Genomic DNA, 21,460 nt, shown 5'->3' on the forward strand with positions numbered 1-21,460 from the left:
CGGGGTGAGCTCCCGTCTTTCGGTCCCAGCTCCTGCCCACCTAGCAGTTCGAAAGCACCCCTAAGTGCAAGTAGATAAATAGGTACCGCTTTATAGCGGGAAGGTAAACGGCGTTTCCGTGTGCTGCGCTGGTGCTGGCTCGCCAGAGCAGCTTCGTCACGCTGGCCATGTGACCCGGAAGTGTCTCCGGACAGCGCTGGCTCCCGGCCTCTTAAGTGAGATGAGCGCACAACCCTAGAGTTGGATACGACTGGCCCGTACGGGCAGGGGTACCTTTACCTTTACCTTTAAGATCTGTCTGGGCATCCTAACTAACTTCAGGAGGAAGTGAATGATGGACTGGTGCCTGCATTTGTTGAGATGTCCCTTGCGCACTAGTGGAACTGCACTTGATAGCTGCAGGAAAGTGTAGGAGCCTGTGTGGATTTTCAAGACTCAAGAACAAAGCTTGCTGGGAGAGGACAGCAATTTGTTCTCTGCTGCCACAGATATCAAGGCTAGAGCTAATTACCTAAGTTATGGGAAGGTAGATTTTGGTTATTTGTTTAGATTATTTTTATACACCTGTGCTCAAGCCACAGGACAGTTTACAACAGTATCAGATAAGATAAGATCAAATAGAATCCATAAAAACACATAGTCCATCAAGTACATAATACAGTAAAGGTAAAAGGTAAAGGACCGCTGGGGGGTTAAGTCTAGTCAAAGGCGACTATGGGGTTGCAGTGCTCATCTCGCTTTCAGGCCGAGGGAGATGGGGTTTGTCCACAGACAGCTTTCTGGGCCAGCAGGACTAAACCGCTTGTGGTGCAACAGGACACTGTGACAGAAACCAGAGCACACAGAAATGCCATTTACCTTCCCACCGCAGCGGTACCTATTTATCTACTTGCGCTGGTGTGCTTTCGAACTGCTAGGTTGGCAGGAGCTGGGACGGAGCAAGGGGAGCTCACTCTTTTGTGGGGAATAGAACCGCGACCTTCGGATTGGCAAGCCCAAGAGGCTACAGCGCCACCCGCATAAAGTAACTCATCGCAACTCACTAAATAGCAATTTACCAATAGCAGAATTAACTAATCCATTTATCTTAACAATTCTGTGGCTGAAGAATGGTTCAAGAATGGCACTAATGCCTATGAGTGGGTGGTGGGCTGTTCTGTTATCAGAGGCCTTCAGGCAGAGGAAGGGATATACTCCCTCTGGAATTCCTCTGTTGTACAGGGGTTGGGATAGCTGGCCTATAACTACTTGTGTGGCTCTTCCATTTACTTTAAGTGCTATCAGGGCAGTATTTTAATAATGTCCATAACAAAAGGTAAGGCAATGTTGAAAAAGCCCTTTTTGTGTTGAAGAAACAAGGATTATATGTTCACTGTTTACTTCTCCATTTCCTGGTGCTGGTCAACTTGTTCTGCCTATAAACTTTTCCTTTCAAAGTGCCCTTCCTGTAAGAATGAATAGCTCTCGTGTAATGGGTGTAGTTCTTTGATTTATGTCTGGGGGCTTTTAAAATAGAAATTTCTCAAGAATAGCTTTCTTAGGGCCAAGCAGTAGGCTTCCTTTTCTGCCTTGACAAATGTCAGCTAAACACCTACAATGTAAAGATTTTTCCAGGGATGAAATAGTGTTTTGTGCTAAGTTTTTATTCAGTTATGCTTTGAATAGCATTGGGGTGATATTATACCCAGAGCAAAGTAAATTTTAAACACACTTGATGTTTAACAGAAACTAATAAGGCACTCCCTACACAGTGGGTGGCCAACCTGTGGAATAGCTGACAGAGATTTGTAGCCGTTTGTGTCCCTTTTGGACTGGGCTGAACAGTGTTGTGGACTGGGCCATCGCGTAGCATCAGGCTTGAACTTCAGTTATTAAAATAACTTATAGCCTACCCTTCCACTGCAGCTCAGGGCAGATTGCAACAGTTAAAATTAAATAAATATAAGCAATTAAACAGCTGCAATAAAGTGAAACAAAAGGAGAGACAGCAGATAAAACAGCTTTTTTTAAAAAACAACAACCTGGGATCAGTTTAAAAACCGTGTCCTAGCAGGTCAGATCCCTGCTGGAACAAAAATGTATTTGTTGGACCCAGAGGGTCATGACAGACAGAGCCAGCTGAATCTCCCATGACTAGAAGTTCAACAGCCAAGGAGGGGGCCACTTGAAAGGCTCTATCCCACAGGCAAGCCAAATGCCACCAATACACAAAGAACAGCCTTCTTTCCTCCTCCCCCCCAAAAAAACCCATAAATGGATGGCCAGGCTTATACACAAGGAAGCAGCTCCTAAAATACTCTGCGCCTCAGGCTTTAAAGGGAATTGCTAGCACCTTAAATTGTGCCTGGAAACAACTGATGTAGTGTGCAAGTGCCAATCAACATCCTTGCTGCTGCATTCTGGGCCAATTACCTGATTTCCAGCCAATCAAAGGCATGAATGTTGTTGCATAAGTACTGTATTGGGCAGTGGACTGGGACACTTGTGATCTTTGGAATCTATTTGTGTTAATGATGTGGCCGCCACAGATCTACACAAACAGAGTAGCTTTTCACTATCAGCTCTGTAAACCCAAGCTGCCCTGGCCCCCTAAGGGCAATATGTATACAGATTTTCCTCTCCTTTGGCCATGCCATTGTATAAAAGTGTTGGGTGACTTCTCCAGATTGGGTCAAGATGTAAAAAGACATTTCAGAATGGAGTGGCATGGGGGCGGGATTCAAGGGACAGAGCTGGGGGATGGGGGGGCAGAGTCCAGTTAGCATTTGCAAAAGCCCATCTGACTGGTGACCAATTAGTAAGGGAGTTGAGCCATTGTGAGATTATTCTTAAGTCTTTGTTGCTTCTAAGCAATTGCACCTGTTGTTGAGCCTGGCCTACACTTGCAGCAGCAGAATATGAGTTGGCTAAAATGAACTTTTCTCGAGGACGAAGATACTATTTTTGAATGCATTGCCTATGTAAGAAAAAAACACCTCCCTTCAAGTCAAGAAGCAGGCTGTCTTAGAGCCTGTCACCCTGATATGCTAGCCTCTTACTTGGAAGCAGTTTTTCTTTTTCTTTTTAAAAAATAATAGAGCTTACAAAATGGCATTGCCCTCCTACTGTAGTGAAGTCCATTCTATCTTCTCGTTTTATAAGACCAGACCTGAAGCTTATGGTAATGAAATGCCTTTTCTTTATTCTCTCTCTGCACAGATCATTTGCTGAGAACTTCCTCAACCAGCAGACCAGCTTCCCTGCCAAGAGTTCCTGCTATGGAAAGTGCCAAATCTATTTCTGGTAATAATTATGCCATGCTAATAAGGTGGTGCTTCAGTCACAGAGTCTTGGTGTGCAATGCCACCAGCTTCTTTTGAAACAGTTTTGTTGGTCTTTTCTGACATAACAGCAGTAAGTAAAGTGGGTAGAGTTTCATATTGACACTGTAGGTGAATCTCGCCCACATTGCAGGGGGAAAGCAGCCTTAGTGACTGAGGGAGGGTTTCCTCTTTCAGTTTAAAGGTATATGCCCTTGCTATTCTTTATGTGCATTTGATGGAAATTAAGAGAATTAAAACTGGCAGTCTAGATTTGTTCCTCATTGCAGCAGAGAAAGAGTGCTGTGTGCCTTCATGTTTGTCCTCTGTTACACAGTATGTGATTTTGAATAGAACATAGAACATTTTTGTGACTACCCGTGTTCTACAAAAACTAAATCCCTGCAATCAGTTCTCTGTAGAGAAAAATCGTTAGAAGGCTTCAAAATTTGCCTCTTCCAGAGAAGGAGTCCTGACATGTTAGGCCCTTAGAAGATATTCCAAAACTTTGGAACGGTTATATTTAAAAGCAAAAACTCAAGTCTTGCTTCTTCAGGAAAAATTAATGCCATCTTTATATTTGATAGGAGAGATTTCTACTGGTGTGATAGAGAACTTAAAAGTTTTGTACAATTCAGTAGAAAATTAGTTACTCATTATCTAGATTTTTGCAAAGGCTCTTAGTTTTCTTTTATGAGAAAGAGAAAGAAATGGTTTCTAAGGTGTTTTTCCATTTCAGTGTCTCGGCGAAGCAGTGAAGAAATCAAGCGGGACATCAGTGCCCCTGATGGAGCATCTCCAGCCTCTCTCATAGCAATGGGGACCACTTCACCACAGCTGTCTCTCTCGTCTTCACCTACAGCGTCCGTCACCCCTACGACACGCAATCGAATAAGGTACACCTCATTGCTACACAGCCTGTCCTATTTTTCACACAGGGATATTCTTGCAGCCTTGCCCTTTGGAATACACCATTCACTTTTGCTAGATAATCAGTAAGCTTCTTCTGTAATGGAGAAGCAGTAGACTTCAGTGGGTTTGCTCCTCATTTTGGGTAGGTGCATCAGCTGTCCAGCATTCCTTTTGCACATCAGTCTCAGGAAAGTGATGCCATCTGATGGGACATGCAAGGAAACGGCCAAGTCAGTCCAAGTCAAGTGGGCCCTTCTGGAAGGCAGGAACTCTCTGGCAGCTGAACAAACAAGTTGATGCCCAAAGCTCACCAGGAAGCCCTCCTTCCTTACTTCCTTTCCTGGACAGATGTCTCTTTCTCCTCTCCCACTTACAGTGGTCTTGAGTTTGGGGCTGGTGCATGGCAGATCCTTGCACTTGCCAGCAAGGCTGCTGATCAAGACCTTCCTTGCTGGAACTGCCTTTGACCACTTCCCTGGACTTTATAGAATCATAGCAAAGTGGAGTTGGAAGGGACCCCGAGGGTAATCTAATCCAAATCCCCGCAATTGAGGAATCTGCAATGAGAGGAGCATGTTTGGACTGCAGGAGTGAGAACTGCTGCTTCTGTCTTCCTCCGTCTCCCTTTTCCCCGAGCTGGGCTGCGGATCAGCCTCCATGGACCCCTTTGCACAGTGTCACCTGAGCACTGGAGGCAGCTGGATGTGTTGGCGGAGCTGCCTAAGAAGCCCTTGTCTCCTCTTCCCTCCATACTTTGGAACCCCTGCATGCATGCGTTGGGGGTGGCCAGACCTACTGCTTCAAACGGAAATACCAGTGAACACATCCAGTTTTGAGCAAGGTGTGCATGGAGAATAGATGTTGCTGTAAACAGCAACTCTGAATAAGAGCTGCATTGAAGGAGGAAAAGTTGCTTTGTTTATTTCCTCATACTTAAATCCCACCTCCCCCCCCCCCAGTGGGAGAACAGCGTGGCTAACAGTCTGGCAGAACCATAAATAATAGCATGAGTAGCTGGGTTAGGAAGAGGGTGGATTACATTCCAAAGGGTTTCACCTTGCTAAGTGAGGGACATGGGAGAGGCAGAGAAGTGAGAACGAACACCGCTCATTGGCTCTACTGTGAGCTGTTTGGTGACTGTAACAAATATGATTTGTGCAGGGGAGGGGTGATTCAGTACTTCTCCCGCTTAACTCTGTGGTGTGTATAGGAACTAGCAGTCAAATGTCTGAGCTACTTTATTGGGGGTGGCTTGGAGAGGTGGGGAAGAGGTGTGTGCAAGCAGTTTAGGGAGTTTTTTTGTTGGGCAGCTTCAGGTTAAGTTGGAGGTGATTTCTCTCCTCCCCTCCCCCTTTCACTGTTGCCTCTTATTCCCCTGCCAGATCTCTCCCCCCCCCCCACTTCTGCACTTGGCTTCTTGGCATATTCATAAATCTTTTAGATCTTTAATTGGCCCTTTAATTGGTTGTCTGTCATTGCAGTTCCATAGGTCAGCTGAATAAAACTATTGTTTCAAATTATGTTATCAATCAGACAGTTGCTAGTTGCTGTTTGTGGGGACATGTGCTGACTATAAAATGTCAGTTGGGTGTCATTTAGGTGTAGAAGAACAGTATAAATGCAAAAGGAAACCTGTTTGATTTGTAATATTTGTTGGGCTTTAAACATTGAAACAAGAATATCCTGTGGATTAGAAGTGTAAATCTAAACAAGGCAGGGAAGGCTTCTAATGCCAATCTGTGAAACTTAATCAGGCATTGGGTTTGGAATTTAGTTGACTTAGCAGACGCATTTAAAAGATTAATATTTGTTGTAAACTCCTTCTCATTGTGTCCACACCGTTCATTTTATTTGTTTCCTGAAACGCTATTTTCAAAACAAAGAACTTGACATAAACTGTGTTCCTTACTGGAATTTAGAAACAAGCCGTACTGTCCTCTGACAATGTTATGCATGTTTAGGTTTTTGGTTGTTTTTTTTAAAGAAAATTCTGACTCGAGGTTCTTTTTCTGTTCTTACTTACAAAGAAGTCTAGTTTTTTTTCTTTTTCCTAAATCGTATTTCTGTTGGTTCTGCTCTCTAGTCTGCTCTGGCTTAAAAGTGTTAGCATCTGGTTTATATAATATATAGTGTGAAGATAATCTGAAAGATTTCAGTTTTATGTTTCATTCAAGTCTGTATGGTTCCCAGTCCAGATTAGATTTTTTCCTGCTCACTTCACAGTTTATCCCACTTACACAATCTGCAAAATCCAAACCTTGCAATCATGGTCATTTTACCCTACTTCAGTGACCAACCATCTATATAGAGAAAGAATAGCAGAGATAATACAATTCTATAGCCATACAATTTCTATACCAACCTTTGGGAGGCTTTGAAAGCAGTCATAAGAGGTATCTGTATCAAAGAAAAATCAGATACTATATTAAAAAACAAACCTCTACAACAATAACCAAACTAGAAATGGAAATTTTTGATCTGCTAACTAAATACAGTGGTGCCTCGCAAGACGAAAAGAATCCATTCCGCGATTCTCTTCGTCTAGCGGTTTTTTCGTCTTGCGAAGCAAGCCCATTGACAGCTTAGCGGAGTAGCGCTACAGCGGTCTAGCGGCTTCTAGCGATCAGCTGTTAAGCAGCTTATCAGCGGATCAGCTGTTAAGCGGCTTAGGAAAAGGGCAAAAAAAGCGGAAAAACCCCACGGGGACTCGCAAGATTTTTTCGTCTTGCGAAGCAACCCCATAGGGAAATTCGTTTTGCGAAGCGCCTCCAAAACGGAAAACCCTTTCGTCTAGCGGGTTTTCCGTCTTGCGAGGCGTTCGTCTTGCGGGGCACCACTGTATAAAAGTTAAGGTTCAAAACCCCTCCTCAAATTAATTGTACAAAGGAGAGAAAAACTTTTTAGTAATTAATAATGCACTAGTATTGTTCTTTTGGCAAACAGGTGTAAAAAAAACCTAAGTCAAAAGGACACAGTATTCAAAAGAGTGAAGGCACCAACATTCTCTACCAAAGACATCTGCTCAGAATTTTCCTCTTTTTATTCTAAAATGTTTAAATTGCAATCATTAAATTAAAAAGATACGCACAATTTCTTAGAAAACTTGCCTAGGCCGTCACTAACTCATTATGAGAAAACCTTTTTAGATAGTCTCATCTCCCTAGAATGTTTCCCCTTTGTTTTCGTTTAAACCAATTCGTGAACATTGACCACTAATAATGAACCATATGTTGTAGATATTCTGCAAGTTTATTATGCTTTTTTAATATATATAATTATCATGAGAAGACTGGGTCTATTTATTTGTATCATTTATTATTCCTATGATCCTTGTTTATAAAACCCAGTAAAAAGTTATTTACCAAAAAAAAAAAAAAGAAAAGAAAAAAAAGAGTACCATCTGCTTCAGACAAATCAGGCAACAGAATTATCAAATCGGAATCTGAGGCTGTGAAGAAAGCTTTTAAGGATCTAGTACTGAAAGAAATATATAATTAGGAAAGTTGATGCACCCTTTAAAAAAAATCACTTTAATGCCCAGAGAAAGGCTTTATCTGAAAACGTAGCAGTGCAGAGTTAACATTGTGAAGATCCCCCCCCCCATGCACTATGAAACCCCACCTGCAATCTGAAATGGCAGGTTTCGCTTCTTTGTCTGCTGTGTTTGGCTTAGTTCTCAATGTGAAAGAGTCTTTCCTGCAATGAATGGGAGTTTTGAGAGAGCAGGACCATACTTATGCACAGACCCTGTTCATTTTTCTGTGGGATTATGTACAGTAAGCTAACTGAGGAGGTGTCAGGCTGCTTGAATGCATTGTTTAAACTTTGCTTAAATTGTGCTCCTGAAACCAGTTGTGATTCGTAGAAGCTTTAGGTTTATTTATTTATATTTACATGGTAAGGGCTTCCTCTTCTGTAAATGCGACGTTACAGGAAGCCCTTACCATGTAAGTTCAGTCCTTTTGATAGTCCTTTGCTGTATGCAGTCCTGGATCTAAAACAGCCTTTCCCAACCTAGCGCCCTCCAGGTGTTTAAGACTATAGTTTTCATCAGCCCCTGCCAGCAGAGCTGATGCTGCAGTAGAAAATAAGTATTTTGTGCTGGTTGTAGTAAATGGGAGTTCAGGTAAACATTTGGAGGGCACAAGGTTGGGGGAGGCTGGTCCCAGAGGGTTAGGGTAGATACAAGGCTGCACCCAGAAACAGCAGCTCCTTCTGATTCCCTCCCCCCAGATGGAAAGCATGTATCGTATTTTTCGCTCTATAGGACACACCGGACCACAAGACATACCTAGTTTTTAGAGGGGGAAACCAAGAAAAAAAATATTATCCCCCCCCCCAGCCCCAAAGAGCAGCGGACAGGCTGCGCGCAGCCTTGGCTTCCTCTTTAGCCTTGCGAAGCCTCTCCCGGCTAGAGAGGCTTCGCGCGGCTGTGGCAATTCCCCCGCCTCCCGCAGAAGCCCATAGGAGCCGCACACCCTTTAAGGAGCGCACGGCTCCTGCAGGCATTTCTACGAGGAGGGAGAAGGGACTGACTGGCCATGTCAGTCCCTTCTCCCTCCTGGGGTAAAGCCCGCAAGAGCCGCTCGGAGTTTGTGTGCGGCTCTTGGGGGCTTTTCCTGCCTGCATTCGCTCCATAGTACACACAGACTTTTAAGAGGGAAAAAGTGTGTCCTGTGGAGCGAAAAATACAGTAGTGGAAAGCATCATTCAGCATCATCACATGTCAAATGTCCCTGCCTTCACTTCTGTTGGTGGAGTGGAGGAGTAGAGCCCTACATGCAGTGATGTCACGTCATGCTTTCCTTTACTATCCAGTATTTTGGGGGGACAGAGGTGAACTAGAGCTCCTGCTTTCAGTGGCAGCCGCATGTCTGCACTAGTTCTGCACTCCTAAATCTTGAAGAAGGTAGTCGGTTGACACTTAACACTCTGGCTTTGCCTTCCCTTCAAGGTGACATTCCTAGTCGGTTATGAGTTGCAGGGAGATACCATCAGTTTATTTTCTAAATTCATACTAAAGTTCAGCGTGGCTTAATGTTCACATCATTTGTTCTCAAAGCACCTCTAACTGTGGCTCTGAGGTATTAGAAAAAGGATTTGTTTCACAGCTGTCCTCCTCATGAAGTCTCAATGAAATTAATATTTTCCCACTGCACAGAGAAGTGTCCGTGGGCTGCTATCCTTGCTTTGGTTATCTACCTGGGAGTTCAGGGCAAGGAAGCAAGCAGACAGGCAGGCAGGGGGTTGCTGGAAAATTGATCACTTGTCTCTGTGGGGGTGGCTGAAGTGCTGCTGACATATGCCTGGGAGTTGCCTAGCCTCAGCCTAGCAGTGGGAAGACAGAGGGAAGGCCAGAATGAATACAGAACATGACGCTGCCCACAGAGCACAATGCAATTTTGATAAGAGCGGAATGATATGGAAGGAACTTTCACTATTAAAAAAAAATGTTTTGAACATTCATTTGTATGAACAATGTGAATTTTCTCCTTCACCTCTAGAGAAGAGAGGAAGGACCCTTTGTCAGCTCTGGCCAGAGAATATGGAGGCTCCAAGAGGAATGCTTTGCTGAAGTGGTGTCAGAAGAAAACAGAAGGGTATCAGGTAATGGTTGCTTGTCCTTTCTATAGTGCAAACATGAGAGCATCTGCCAGGAGCACAAGCTGGGCTGCTCCACAGTTCACGGCATCAATCGTGAAGGAACTGGTATGTACTGTCCTGGCAGGAACACAATGCTGCAGGAGCCAGCTCAGCTGTTATTTATAGTCACTCAGTCGCTTTGCACAATACAAACGTGTGTGTTCTTCACAGAACGGCTAATCCGCCCATTAAAGCGGGTTAACGGTGCTATCCTGCACATGTCTACTCAGACAGAAGTCCACACTGAGTTCAGTGGGATTTGCTCCCAAGTTAAATATGTATAGCAGGGACATCCAACTCCCAAGAGACTGTGATCTACTCCCAGAATAAAAAACTGGCAGTGATTTACCCAAAGTTGTTGACCTTTTTTAAGGGAGGCAGGTCGAAGTTGTTGAGCTTTTTCTTAAGAGGGCAGGCCTGGGGGAAGCTCCTGCTTGAAACCTTGGAGAGCCACTGCCTGTCGGAAGAGACAGCCCTGAGCTCGATGGACCCAGTGGTCTGACTCTATGCAAGGCAGCTTCCTCTCTTCCTATCACATTCGGATGGGTGGCCCACTGCCGTGTCCCCTCATTTATCTGGACTCCAAGCAGACCAGCCTCCCAAGCAGCCACATGCAATACAAGTATGGCCTCCTTTTGGGGGAAGGGGTGTCAGGCATGTGCTTTGCATGCAGAAGGTCACAGGTTCAATCCACTAAGGCATCTCCTAGTAGGGCTGGGAACGTCACCTTGCTGCCAGTCAGTGTAGGCAATACCAAGCTTCTCGGACCAATGGTCTGACTCTGTATAAGGCTTCCAATGTACTTACTTAGCTTAATTGTATAGGAAATCTTTGGAATGCAAAGGGCAACCTCCCGGTTCTTAAGTGTTACTTTGCTTTGTCAGGCTTGAGACTCACAATACAGAAGGAAGTTGGAAGGCTACGTAACAGGATGGTGGGGGGACATTAATAGAAAGGCTGTACAATGAGAGAAGCTTGTTTTTATGTAGGCAGAGGGGGGCCACTCCCCTCTCTTACTTCCTTGGCATCTCTGCACTGACCGAACGGTGCTATTTCTGAATGTAGACCCTCCACGTCCCCTCTTTCCTTCAAAGGCAGGATGTGGGATCCCGCTGAATGAATCGTAAAACTCTTCAAATGGGAAAGCATCTGAGACAGGGCAAGAAGCATGTGACAGTTTCCTTAATTTGTCACGAGAAAGCGCTCCATCCTTTCTATCTCAAGCAGCCTGTGCCAGAAAGATAGTCCTCTTGCTCACATTCCCGGATTCCCTGCATCGACTAAGTCTGGAGGAGAGAGACCTTTGGTCCGCTTGCAAGGAGGGGCGGCTGATACGTGACTTTCAGCTTGTGCCGCTCCCCACGCAGGACCACCAGTTTTGGGAGGGGGCCAGAGTTCTAGTCTTAGGACCAGTCTGCCCTTTCTGTGAACAGTCAAACGAGAAAGTTTTTCCTGCGCTCTGCTATTTCATGCCGCAGGTGATGGGGGTTGGCATTTTTGAATGCTCGCTCACAAAGAAACGGAAAGCTAGCATGTTGAGCAGGAGGGTTTAGCCCTAGCTTTACCACTGATGTGTCACATTTCTGAATACAGGGAGCTAGTCATGTGAGAGTGCTTTCAAACAGCAGTTTCCCACAGGCAGCCTGAAGTGATACAGCCCTGGAAAAGCTTTCCTACTTGATTCTGCTGACTGTACAAAATGGCCCTTAGACTCCCATTTTGTTGCTGTTTGCACTCATCCGTGTAACTTGTTTATGTGAGTATTTTTTTAAAAAAAAACCTATAAATCTATTAAAATCAATTCAAATAAAAAGAATGTTTGCAACGGGTCCAGGGGCGGTCTTCTTTTAAAAACATTTTACAGCTTCTTAGAGCTGGTAGTGACATCACTGTCCATGCAGTAAACCCATTTTTAAATGCTCCCAGTAATGACTATATGCCATAACATACAGTCCCTTATTGGGGAGTTATTGTACCTGGGATGGCAGCCATCTTTTTATTTATTTTAAAAATATTTTTATACCACTGTGTCGTAAAAATGTATATCAAAGTGGTTTACAACTGTAAAACAATGTCCTTGCAAGGCTACCAGGGATATTAATGGTATAAGGGGAAAGGTCCCCATTGTGAAGCAGACCACAATAATCCTCAGACTTCCCTGCTAGTTGACAACACAATCCATTTTTAAGAAACTGCCCATGTGCTTGTTGTTGCTTGCTTGCAGGTCTATTTGCTCCCCACTTTAGCATAAGAACATAAAAACATCCGAAGAGCCTGTTGGATCGGGCCAGTAGCCCGTTTAGTCCAGTATCCTGTTCTCTCAGTGGCTGAACAGTTGCCTTTAGGAAATCAGCAAGCAGGATTCGAACACAAGAGCACTATCCCCTCCTGTAGTTTCCAGCAACTGGTATTCAGAAGCATTGCTACCTCCCGCTGTGGAGGCAGAGCATAGCCATTGTGGCTAGTAGCCGCAGATAGTCCTCTCCTCCATGAATTTGTCCAGTCCTCTTTTAAAGCCAAGTCAGTGGCCATCACTGCCTCATGTGGCAGCGAATTCCATAGTTGCTGTGTGAAGAAGTACTTTCTTTTACCTGTCCTGAATCTTCCAACATTCAGCTTCATTGGGCGTCCATGAGATCTAGTGTTACAAGAGAGGGAGAAAAAGTTTTCTCTATACACTTTCTCCATGCCACGCACAATTTTATAAACTCCTGTCCTGTCACCTCCTAACTCATCACAACTGTCCTTTGTGAGTCTTAGAATCTTGGCCATCCCACATGTAATGTGTGAACTCTGCTGTCCTGAGCATGCCTGACTGTATCCCAACCAGGTCAAAAGGGCATGTGCTCCAGCTGATCTGTTACTCCCACGGCTAGTAGGATTTATAGCAGCGTGTGGAAGCCTGTTACAATAGAAGGACCAGCAAGAGGACATTTCCTGTCTGAAACAATTCCTTTCTGCAGCACTAAACATAGTAACTAGTTACACTTTCCCAGAATTTTCATTTGCAACATTTTAAGCAAAACTGGGAAGCAGATGTCATAACTTTGTCACTCTTTTGCCATCCATTGAGAGGTGTATGTGCCTAGTGGAGGGTGCTCTTCCTCTGGATTTCCTGCACCGGGGGGTGGGAGTGGGGGGTGCTGATTAGTTGTCCTGCTTGTAACCCCCCCCGCCCCTTCCAACTCTAGGATTCGCTGCACATCGTTCTGTTTGTGAAGGGAGCTAATCAATTTATTTTTACCACTGATTTTTAGTGTGTCCAGTCATCTTAAAAAATTGTGTCCAGCAAAGATGATGCCCATCAGCATGCACAATGCTTCTTTTCCAATACTCAAGGGTTTTTTTGTGGGGGGGGGGGAACCCTTGAAGATCTCTGGCAAATCGGAAAGGAATAATAGTGATGGCAGAAAGATATTTTACTTAAAAAGTTATCTTCTGCTTCCCTTAAATTAAAATCAGATTTACAGTATAATGAATTTTCAGCCACATTCATAAAATACTACTTAATTAAACATTTTAAAAGTCGAAACCCAAGTTTATCATTTTTGCTGTACAAAGACTAGGATTGCCTCTATCCTTTGCAGTTGGCCGTTCACACTAAACCATGGTTTGACTTAGCTTTATGTGGAAACAAAGGCAGCGTAGCATGAACTATACCACATAGTAAGATTTAGCATCTTAACTTTGTCCAGAGGTGGTTTGGTGCCATGAATTTATCCTAAGGGTGTCAAAGCTCATGGCGGACAGATTTTGAAAAATAGCAATCATTTATATCCTACTACACTTGTGGAAATGCCTGAGTCCTTCTAGAACAGGCATGTCCAAAGTCCATTTTGGGGGCCTAATCCAGCCTGCTGTTCAGTTTAATCTAGCCCCGTGACAGTTTAGTTTATTTCCTGGGGTAAAATACTAAAAAAAGCTCAACAACTTCAATCTTAAAACTGGCTATCATGCATGTTCACTTCATTAGATCTGGCCCTCTTTGAAAAAGGTTTGGACACCGCTGTTCTAGAATGATCCAACAGCTACTAGATCAATTTTTCTGAAGCATTCATCTGTTTTTTACATTGCATTGAAATTACATTTTCCCAGCACGCGGATCCCAGTTTGTCATTGCTGGTAAAATGCTGTTACTTCCCCATCACAATAGCCCACAAAGTATTAATTTCTCAATCAAAATGGATGTATTTTATATACTTTGCTGACATAAGTGCTCAATTGAGAATGAAAACAACTTAGCAGCCTATTTAGTTGATCTCTTGAGAGGCCTCTCGGCAAAAAGTTAGATACCTCATGCCCTTGTGTTTGAGCATCGTTCAGAGGAAGATAAGACCTGAGCACTTAGTCATAGGTGACTTAGCAAATTGAGAAAACATTGCCGTGGACTGTGGCAAGTTTGTAGCTAGTCAGCATTCCTGCCATAAGCTTCTATTGATGTTGCAACCATCTCTTCAGGACTCCTACCTAAATATTAGTCATCTTTACTTACTTGCACTGTGCTTAGTGTCAGGTTTAATATTTACAGCTGATACCAAATGACAGAGATTTTTTTACTCGGGGAACTAAAAACCATGTGAAATAGCACCCTTCCCAACTACGTATCTCACCGATAGATCCAAGAATAGTAAATAACTGCTGAGAGTGTAATGTTATTGATTATTACATGGGCACAGAGTGTCCCAAAATTTTGCATCTGATGCATATGACACTGTTAAGGGACTGCACAATGCTGAGCATTTTCAGTAACATCTATGAGAAAAATATATTCACAGAAGTATTTACACTTTGTGTTCTTTCTTTTTCTCTGCACTCTTCAGCTATTGATCATTTAGCTGTTTTTACTTAGAAGTAAAACCTCTGTGGTAATTTTCAAATGCTTGTCATGCAACAGCGTTAATTTCTGAGTGCTCGTAAAACTAGGTATAGCACCCTCCCATAACTAGAGGTGGAAAGGAATTATTTCTGCTGACATGCCAGGAAGAGGTTTAACTTGGAAGCATGTGCAGTCAGAGCAGCATTACTGAGGGAAAATGTCTTGGGTAGGGAAGTAGCAAGTTGTTTTTGAGTTTCCTCCTGGGGAAAACAAAATAAGCTTTTATCTTAGGTTGCTAATGGATCTGATGTCTTAATTCTTTCAGAATTCTGCTCATTCAAACCAATGCTTCTTAAAAAAAATAATCAGGACTCAAAAATCTTTAATTTAACCTGCTTCTCCTCTTGCAAGGAGGGAAGTTGCTATCTCTTTTCTTGTTCTACAAATGTCACTGAGAAATAGAATAAGTAAGCCTCACAGCAGGTTTCTCTCTTACGTGTGTGCATATTTCCCTCCCCTCTTAGAATATCGATATCACAAACTTCAGCAGCAGCTGGAATGACGGGTTGGCTTTCTGTGCTGTTCTTCACACTTACCTCCCAGCTCATATTCCCTATCAAGAGCTGAACAGTCAAGACAAGGTGAGTATTATACTGAGCTTTGTTGAATGTTGTTAAAACCATGCTGGAGACCAGAGCCCCTTCTCAGATTCTCTCATGGACAGACTCGCACTTCTGCCACTATTCTGGTCACCAGCACTCACTGGCAATTGCAATTCCCCATTTGCAATCCTAGTCACAAGCACACCTTTCTCGCACTTAGTCCATTGTATATTTGTTTAAATACTTTGTGTGATGTTTTGTTTTTTTGCATTCATTTGTTGTCTTTGTCCACACATTACTTTAAATGAGTTAAAAACAAACCCAGTAGAGGGGTGCTTAAAAGAGTTTTGCAAGCCTCTGATCAACTCTCTGGACAAGTCCCTAAGGCAACATTGTTTTTTTTTATTTTTAAAAAAGTTGTTCAGTAGATTTATTTTTGACTCAATGTATTTTTCAGAAAAGAAATTTCACTCTGGCTTTCCAGGCAGCTGAAAGTGTTGGCATCAAATCCACTCTGGTAAGTGTGTGCAAAATTTAGGGCGATCTGACTAACTTTTACCTGGGAGACTAATTGCTAAATAGGCACATGCAAGGATTGTGCTGTAGCTGTGTGTTTGAAATTACTGTACAAATAAATTCTGGGATAGAAATACCATAACTGAAAACTAGAAGGCTCCTTTAAAGAGAGGGTGTGTGTTTGTGTTTGTGAAAATAAGGCTGGTGCGATTAAATTGCAAAACAAGACTATAAATTAGTGCCCTGAAAGTGCTCTCACTCTCTTGGCCAGACGAGACTCAACACTATATGCACCATTAGACAGCGCACCCAGTTTTGTTTTCCTATTTGGGGAGAGATCATCAGACAGACCACAGTGCACAGGGACACGAGTGTTAGGTTAACCCTTCCCAGCTGTGATCTTTTCACCTTGGCATCCAATAGGGCAATCCCACAAGAAGGGATTTCGTCATGATTGCAGCTGGGTAAGGGAGTGTTAAACCTGCCCACATACTGCAGTCCCGATGAAAATTGTGGGACCCTGTGCCAGGGCCGGATTTAGGTTTGATGAGGCCCTTAGCTACTGAAGGTAATGGGGCCCTTTATATGTCCAGCTGTCCTTTGTCAACAACAAATTGTCACTGTTTTTTTGTGTTGAATGTTTGCTATATGGTAATTTATGGACCTAATAGGTATCTAAAGCCATAATGGGATCAAAATAAATAAATTAGGTATTGCATGAAATCAAATCAGTAGGCAGAAGACTCATATTCTTAGTCTATGCTGCCTGATCATCAGTCTACAAGTACTCGTTAATATTAGATAACAGGTACAATGACATTCAACTGTGCTGCACTGCAGCTGCATGCTACATGCTGCCATGCAACCAGTCCATGAATTCTGCCATGCAGAATGTAGGCACCCTATATATAGAAATGAGCAAACCAGTAATATTTTAGCGAGCAGGCTAGCAGACGGGGGCCATTACTTAACATCATAGGAGCCTTCACAACACAAAACACTGTTGCTGTATGTAGGTTTTATTTTATTTGCTTTTTATCTTATATTTTGGAAATGTACATTCAGTTTTTTTACCTTTAATTTTTTTGGGAGGCCCCAAGAGAGTGGGGCCCTAAGCTATAGCTTGTTTAGCTTGTACGTAAATCCGGCACTGCCCTGTGCCTCTTCTTAACAAATCAGCTCATGACTGTTGGTAATCGGTTATAACCGGTGCCATTTTGTACTTGTCACAGAGGTCAAACCTCTATTCTGCTTGGTGGTTCGGAGGAGGCAAACCTATAAAGCAAATCTAAAAATAGCTCTCCTTGCTCACGGTCAAGTCTCTGCCAGCCATTGTCTGTGAGTTCACAATGGGGAATGCTACTGTGGTTAACACTTCTAAACTGTGCAGTAGCCAGTGAAGGTGGAACTGGCTTGGACCCAAGAGGGCTATGGATGGCAGCATTAGGGGCACTGTTGCTTCCCTTCTGCAGGTAAGGGCTGAAGGGCAGAGGCTCATCTAACAAGTCCACGGGGCCCACCAACAGACATGGACAGCCAGAGCTAAAAGCAGGGTGGGGTGCAGAATGGACAGCTTCCAATCCTTATCTCCTTTTCTTTTTAGACACCCTGATTCCCCCAGCTCGCAAAAAGCCAGCAATATGCCTTTCCTCTTGCCTTTTCACACTCCCATTTATCATCTCTGTTGACCAGGGAACACAATGCAAGCAGGAGAGCAGCAGATATGCAGCAAACTAGCATCCTGTGAGTTAAACCATAGAGCCTAGGACTTGCCGATCAGAAGGTTGGCGTTTCGAATCCCCGCAACGGGATGAGCTCCTGTTGTTTGGTCCCTGCTCCTGCCAACCTAGCAGTTCGAAAGCACGTCAAAGTGCAAGTAGATAAATAGGTACCACTCCGGCGGGAAGGTAAACGGCCTTTCCGTGCACTGCTCTGGTTCGCCAGAAGCGGCTTAGTCATGCTGGCCACATGACCCAGAAACTGTACACCAGCTCCCTCGGCCAATAAAGTGAGATGAGCGTGCAACTCCAGAGTCGGTCACGACTGGACCTAATGGTCAGGGGTCCCTTTACCTTTACTAATGCAATTAATACCTAGGTATTTCAAAAGCAAGACAGGACTTGTACTTTAAGCTACACACAAACTGTTCACATGCGGAACTACAATTACCAGGTATGCCTAGCTCCCCACCCACCCCCAGGATAAGCTGAGCACTACAGAATTAGAAACAGAGCCTGCAAGCTTTCCTGTCTATCTTACAGATGACCAGTTATAGATGTGATTATGATTAACAGAGTACAAGAGTTATTGCAAGGTGGATATCTGTTTATATATATATATATTTTTCTCTCTCTCTTCCTTCCCTCTGGTAGGACATTAATGAGATGGTACGAACGGAACGCCCAGACTGGCAGAATGTCATGTTGTACGTTACAGCGATTTACAAATACTTTGAAACCTGAGAGCTGGAATAGCAATAGAAAATGTTGGGGAAGCACAATCCCAGCACCACACACTAAGCTCAACCAACACCTCTTGACTTTGGATGAAACTCGTAAGACAGCATTCTGAGTGGCTTTGGTGAGCAAGGTTTCGTTAACCCAGCACTTGGGCAAACCCAAATAGCTAAATGAGCTGGATTAAATTATTAGCCTGTGAAGCCTGAACTTTACAAATGACCCTGTAAGGCCAAGTGTCAAAAAGCTTCCAAGCTTCCGTTGGTGAAGAGTGAACTGAATGAGATGCCACTGAATTGACAAGGCTGAAACGTAAGGGAAGGAAGTCTCTAGGACTGTATTGCAAGACTTTTCTTCGTGGAAAACACCTCTGGCGGTTGGGTGGATGTTCTGCTTGTTGCTCCTCACCTAAGTACAGGAAAAACTTTTAATCATCACCTAGTTATTGCCTTATTCTATCTCCAGCTCCTCAAAGTGCACAATTCTTATAGGAAGTACAAGGGTGTCTTCTCCCATTGAGTTCACCTGACTGAAGAATGGTGTCAAATCTTGGCCTACTCTCAGTGCACAAAACGAAGAGTCTGTGTTTAAGCCTACCTCTCTTCTCCATGGCTTCCAACTTTATTACTGGATGGATTCCAGCCTTGCACACTTGATTCCCAACTTTGAGGATATTACCATGTGCAGGTGATCGGACACACTGCAATTTGTTGTGCTTCCAAGAGAATTTAGTTTATATGGAATTTACTTTTTTTTGGCAAAGTGTAACCTTTCCTTTGCAGGAGCTCAGATGATGCATCACCTGAGATTAAACTGGTTGAAATGATTGTTTTGATCGTTGGATAGGTTAAGCTCCTATCCAGAAAAGAACTTTCTGCAACTAGCAATAACTGCTTCTTGCCCCTACAGCCTGCAGGTAGCTTTGCGGTGTGTTCTGATCTGATTATCTGCCAAAAGCAGCAGCAGTAGCTGCTGCCTGTTCCCAGGTTTATCTAAAAGGGCCTTCCATAGGCTTCCCTTTCAGGAATGACTTAAATGAATGGAGCATTCATAGGAGCAGCAGCCATGATTTGTAGATTGTGCCTGTGAGCTGAAAATTGACCTCCTATAAGCCTAGTTTAAAATGTGGGATCAATGCTGGCGAGAGAAGAAAATGCAGAGTTCAGGACGTTTGTACTGTGGTGTTGAGTCCACTTGGCACAACTCTCTGGGAGAAAAACATTAAAGCAAGTGCCTTACTTGGCTCTGGGGTAAGAGGAGCTCTAATTGCAAGGCAGTGCACAAAAGACTTCAGACATTTGGTGGTAGCAGCCACAGTGAGGCTTCTATGGTTCTCTCCTTCTCTAAGAAGGCCTCAGCGCCTACCATCTTTTTCCTAGATGCAGAGCAACTGTTAGCCCCCCCCCAAGTGGAGACCCAGTTACTGCTGAGGGATAGGGATCTTTTGAGTCCCCCATTTTGATGAACCCCATATCCCTGTTACTTATAGATGTATTTAGCTTTCATTTTTCCCTAACAGCCCAACTAGAAATAATCCTCTTTCTTTCTTTTTTTTTTTCAATCCTTTCTGTGTGCCTGGAACTCTTAAAGGACACTTTTTGAATGTCATAGGTATATGAATGGTCACGAATGTAGCCCCGGTCCAAGGTCTGCTGTGGAAGAGTCTCTATGACAGGAGCAGGTGCCAAACTGAATTTTGGGACAAGTCGGAATAAACCTTGAACCTTTCATTGTGCCTCCAGTATCCCCTGCCTTGTACATGGTTTCATAGCTCAAGGAATACAGGCAAAACTTACATGTGGCTATAAAATGGCTGGTGAGCTCCCATTGCAAGTGTTTAAATTCAACTCCTACTTTCCAGTGGTTTTTCTCCTTCCTCTCAAATTGTGAGGCTAATATCAAAGGTTCCTGCAAATACCTGAATGACTTTGGCTTTTGAGTGAACAGAGTTAGCATTTCCCAGTTAGGCACAAAGAGTTGCAGATTTTTTAGATGGAACTCACCCTTCCAACACCCCCCCCCCAACTTTTTGCTAGCCCTAAAATGAGGTACTAAAGATCATCCTCGCTGTGTTATGCTTTCTTACTGTTGTGGTACAAAGGAATTTGCTTCAGGTCCCTTGCTTGTGAACTTAAGATGTATTGCTCTACAGGTGCACCTCTCTTTATTTATTGCATTGGAATTGAAGAAGCTTTTTTTTCTAGTGAGCTGTCTTCCTCCTACACTTGACAGCATCTTATTTTATGGACTTTGCTTGAGTCCAGTGGTGACGAGACTCATCTTGAGCAGAATCCTGCTTCTAAACTCTTCCTCTACAGTCACAGGGGAGAGCTGATCAGGAGGGCATTGATGAAAAGAGGACTGAGTTGTGCAAGGATGTGAAGGGTAAAGGCAAAATGACTGAAGAGTGAGAAATGTTCTGCAGATGGAGCACAAGGAAAAGAAAAAATGTGTTTCCTTGCATTGATTAACCAAAACCTTTTATGGTAAAGACTGAACTACCAAGGGAGATGATTTCATCAAGACAAGAAGCACTCAGAGGGATGAAGGAAATTAAGTTTTAAAAAACACACATCCCATTTTGCAAAAGAAGAAAATCTTTGCTCTTGGTTAGATAACAAGCTACATAAGTATTCTTCCATTCTTTATTCACTTTTTAAAGACTGATTAACATGTTACTGTAAAGTACATTTCTTGCTGGTTTTGTTTTTGTTCTATTAAATATTTTTAATATACCGTAAAAACAGCCAACAGTGTGCTTGGGTTTTTTAATTGCATTTCTTTAGATCCTGCAAATGTCCCCGCATTTTAGTGTGCCTGCTTTATAAAAAGAAATTAAAAAGAGCTCATGGTGTTAAACACAAGCAAGTGAAAACAATACCTGGTGGTTTGGGGGATGCTCTTGCAGACACTTTAGTGAGGTCTTCCCAGAAGGTTTGTCTTGGTCTTTGTGTTAGATAAGCAAAGGTGCTTTGAAGGCATAGCTATCTCTAACCTCCATCTCATAAACTACACAGGAGGGGTCTTGCAGCAGGGTGAGGTGCTTCTGTTCAGGGTTCCAACCACTCACATCCCCAGCAGTCAGCATACTCAGTACTCATTTGGGCAGAAGGAGGGGAGTGGACACGCAGTCCCTGCTGACTACATTTTTTTACTTCTCTGGACAGCTCTCACTTCCATCCCTGGGATCATTTTTTAAATCGCTTCCCTGTGTGA

At 43.4% G+C, this 21,460-nt stretch overlaps 1 protein-coding gene across 2 annotated transcripts in view; it reads left to right on the plus strand.

Annotated features, from left to right (window-relative positions):
- SPECC1L (sperm antigen with calponin homology and coiled-coil domains 1 like) overlaps window positions 1-20,990 on the plus strand; it is a 50,860-nt gene extending 29,870 nt beyond the window's left edge. For both annotated transcript variants that reach the window (XM_083717017.1, XM_083717018.1), the window contains 6 exons: window positions 3,199-3,282; window positions 4,039-4,195; window positions 9,716-9,818; window positions 15,195-15,311; window positions 15,730-15,789; window positions 18,161-20,990. In XM_083717017.1, coding sequence (XP_083573143.1) covers window positions 3,199-3,282; window positions 4,039-4,195; window positions 9,716-9,818; window positions 15,195-15,311; window positions 15,730-15,789; window positions 18,161-18,250 — 611 coding nt within the window. In that variant the 3' untranslated portion in view covers window positions 18,251-20,990. The remainder of the gene's footprint in view (window positions 1-3,198; window positions 3,283-4,038; window positions 4,196-9,715; window positions 9,819-15,194; window positions 15,312-15,729; window positions 15,790-18,160) is intronic.
- Window positions 20,991-21,460: the final 470 nt, after the last annotated feature.

This window comes from Podarcis gaigeae, assembly GCF_964106915.1.
Source record: "Podarcis gaigeae genome assembly, chromosome: 16".
Lineage (NCBI taxonomy): Eukaryota > Metazoa > Chordata > Lepidosauria > Squamata > Lacertidae > Podarcis > Podarcis gaigeae.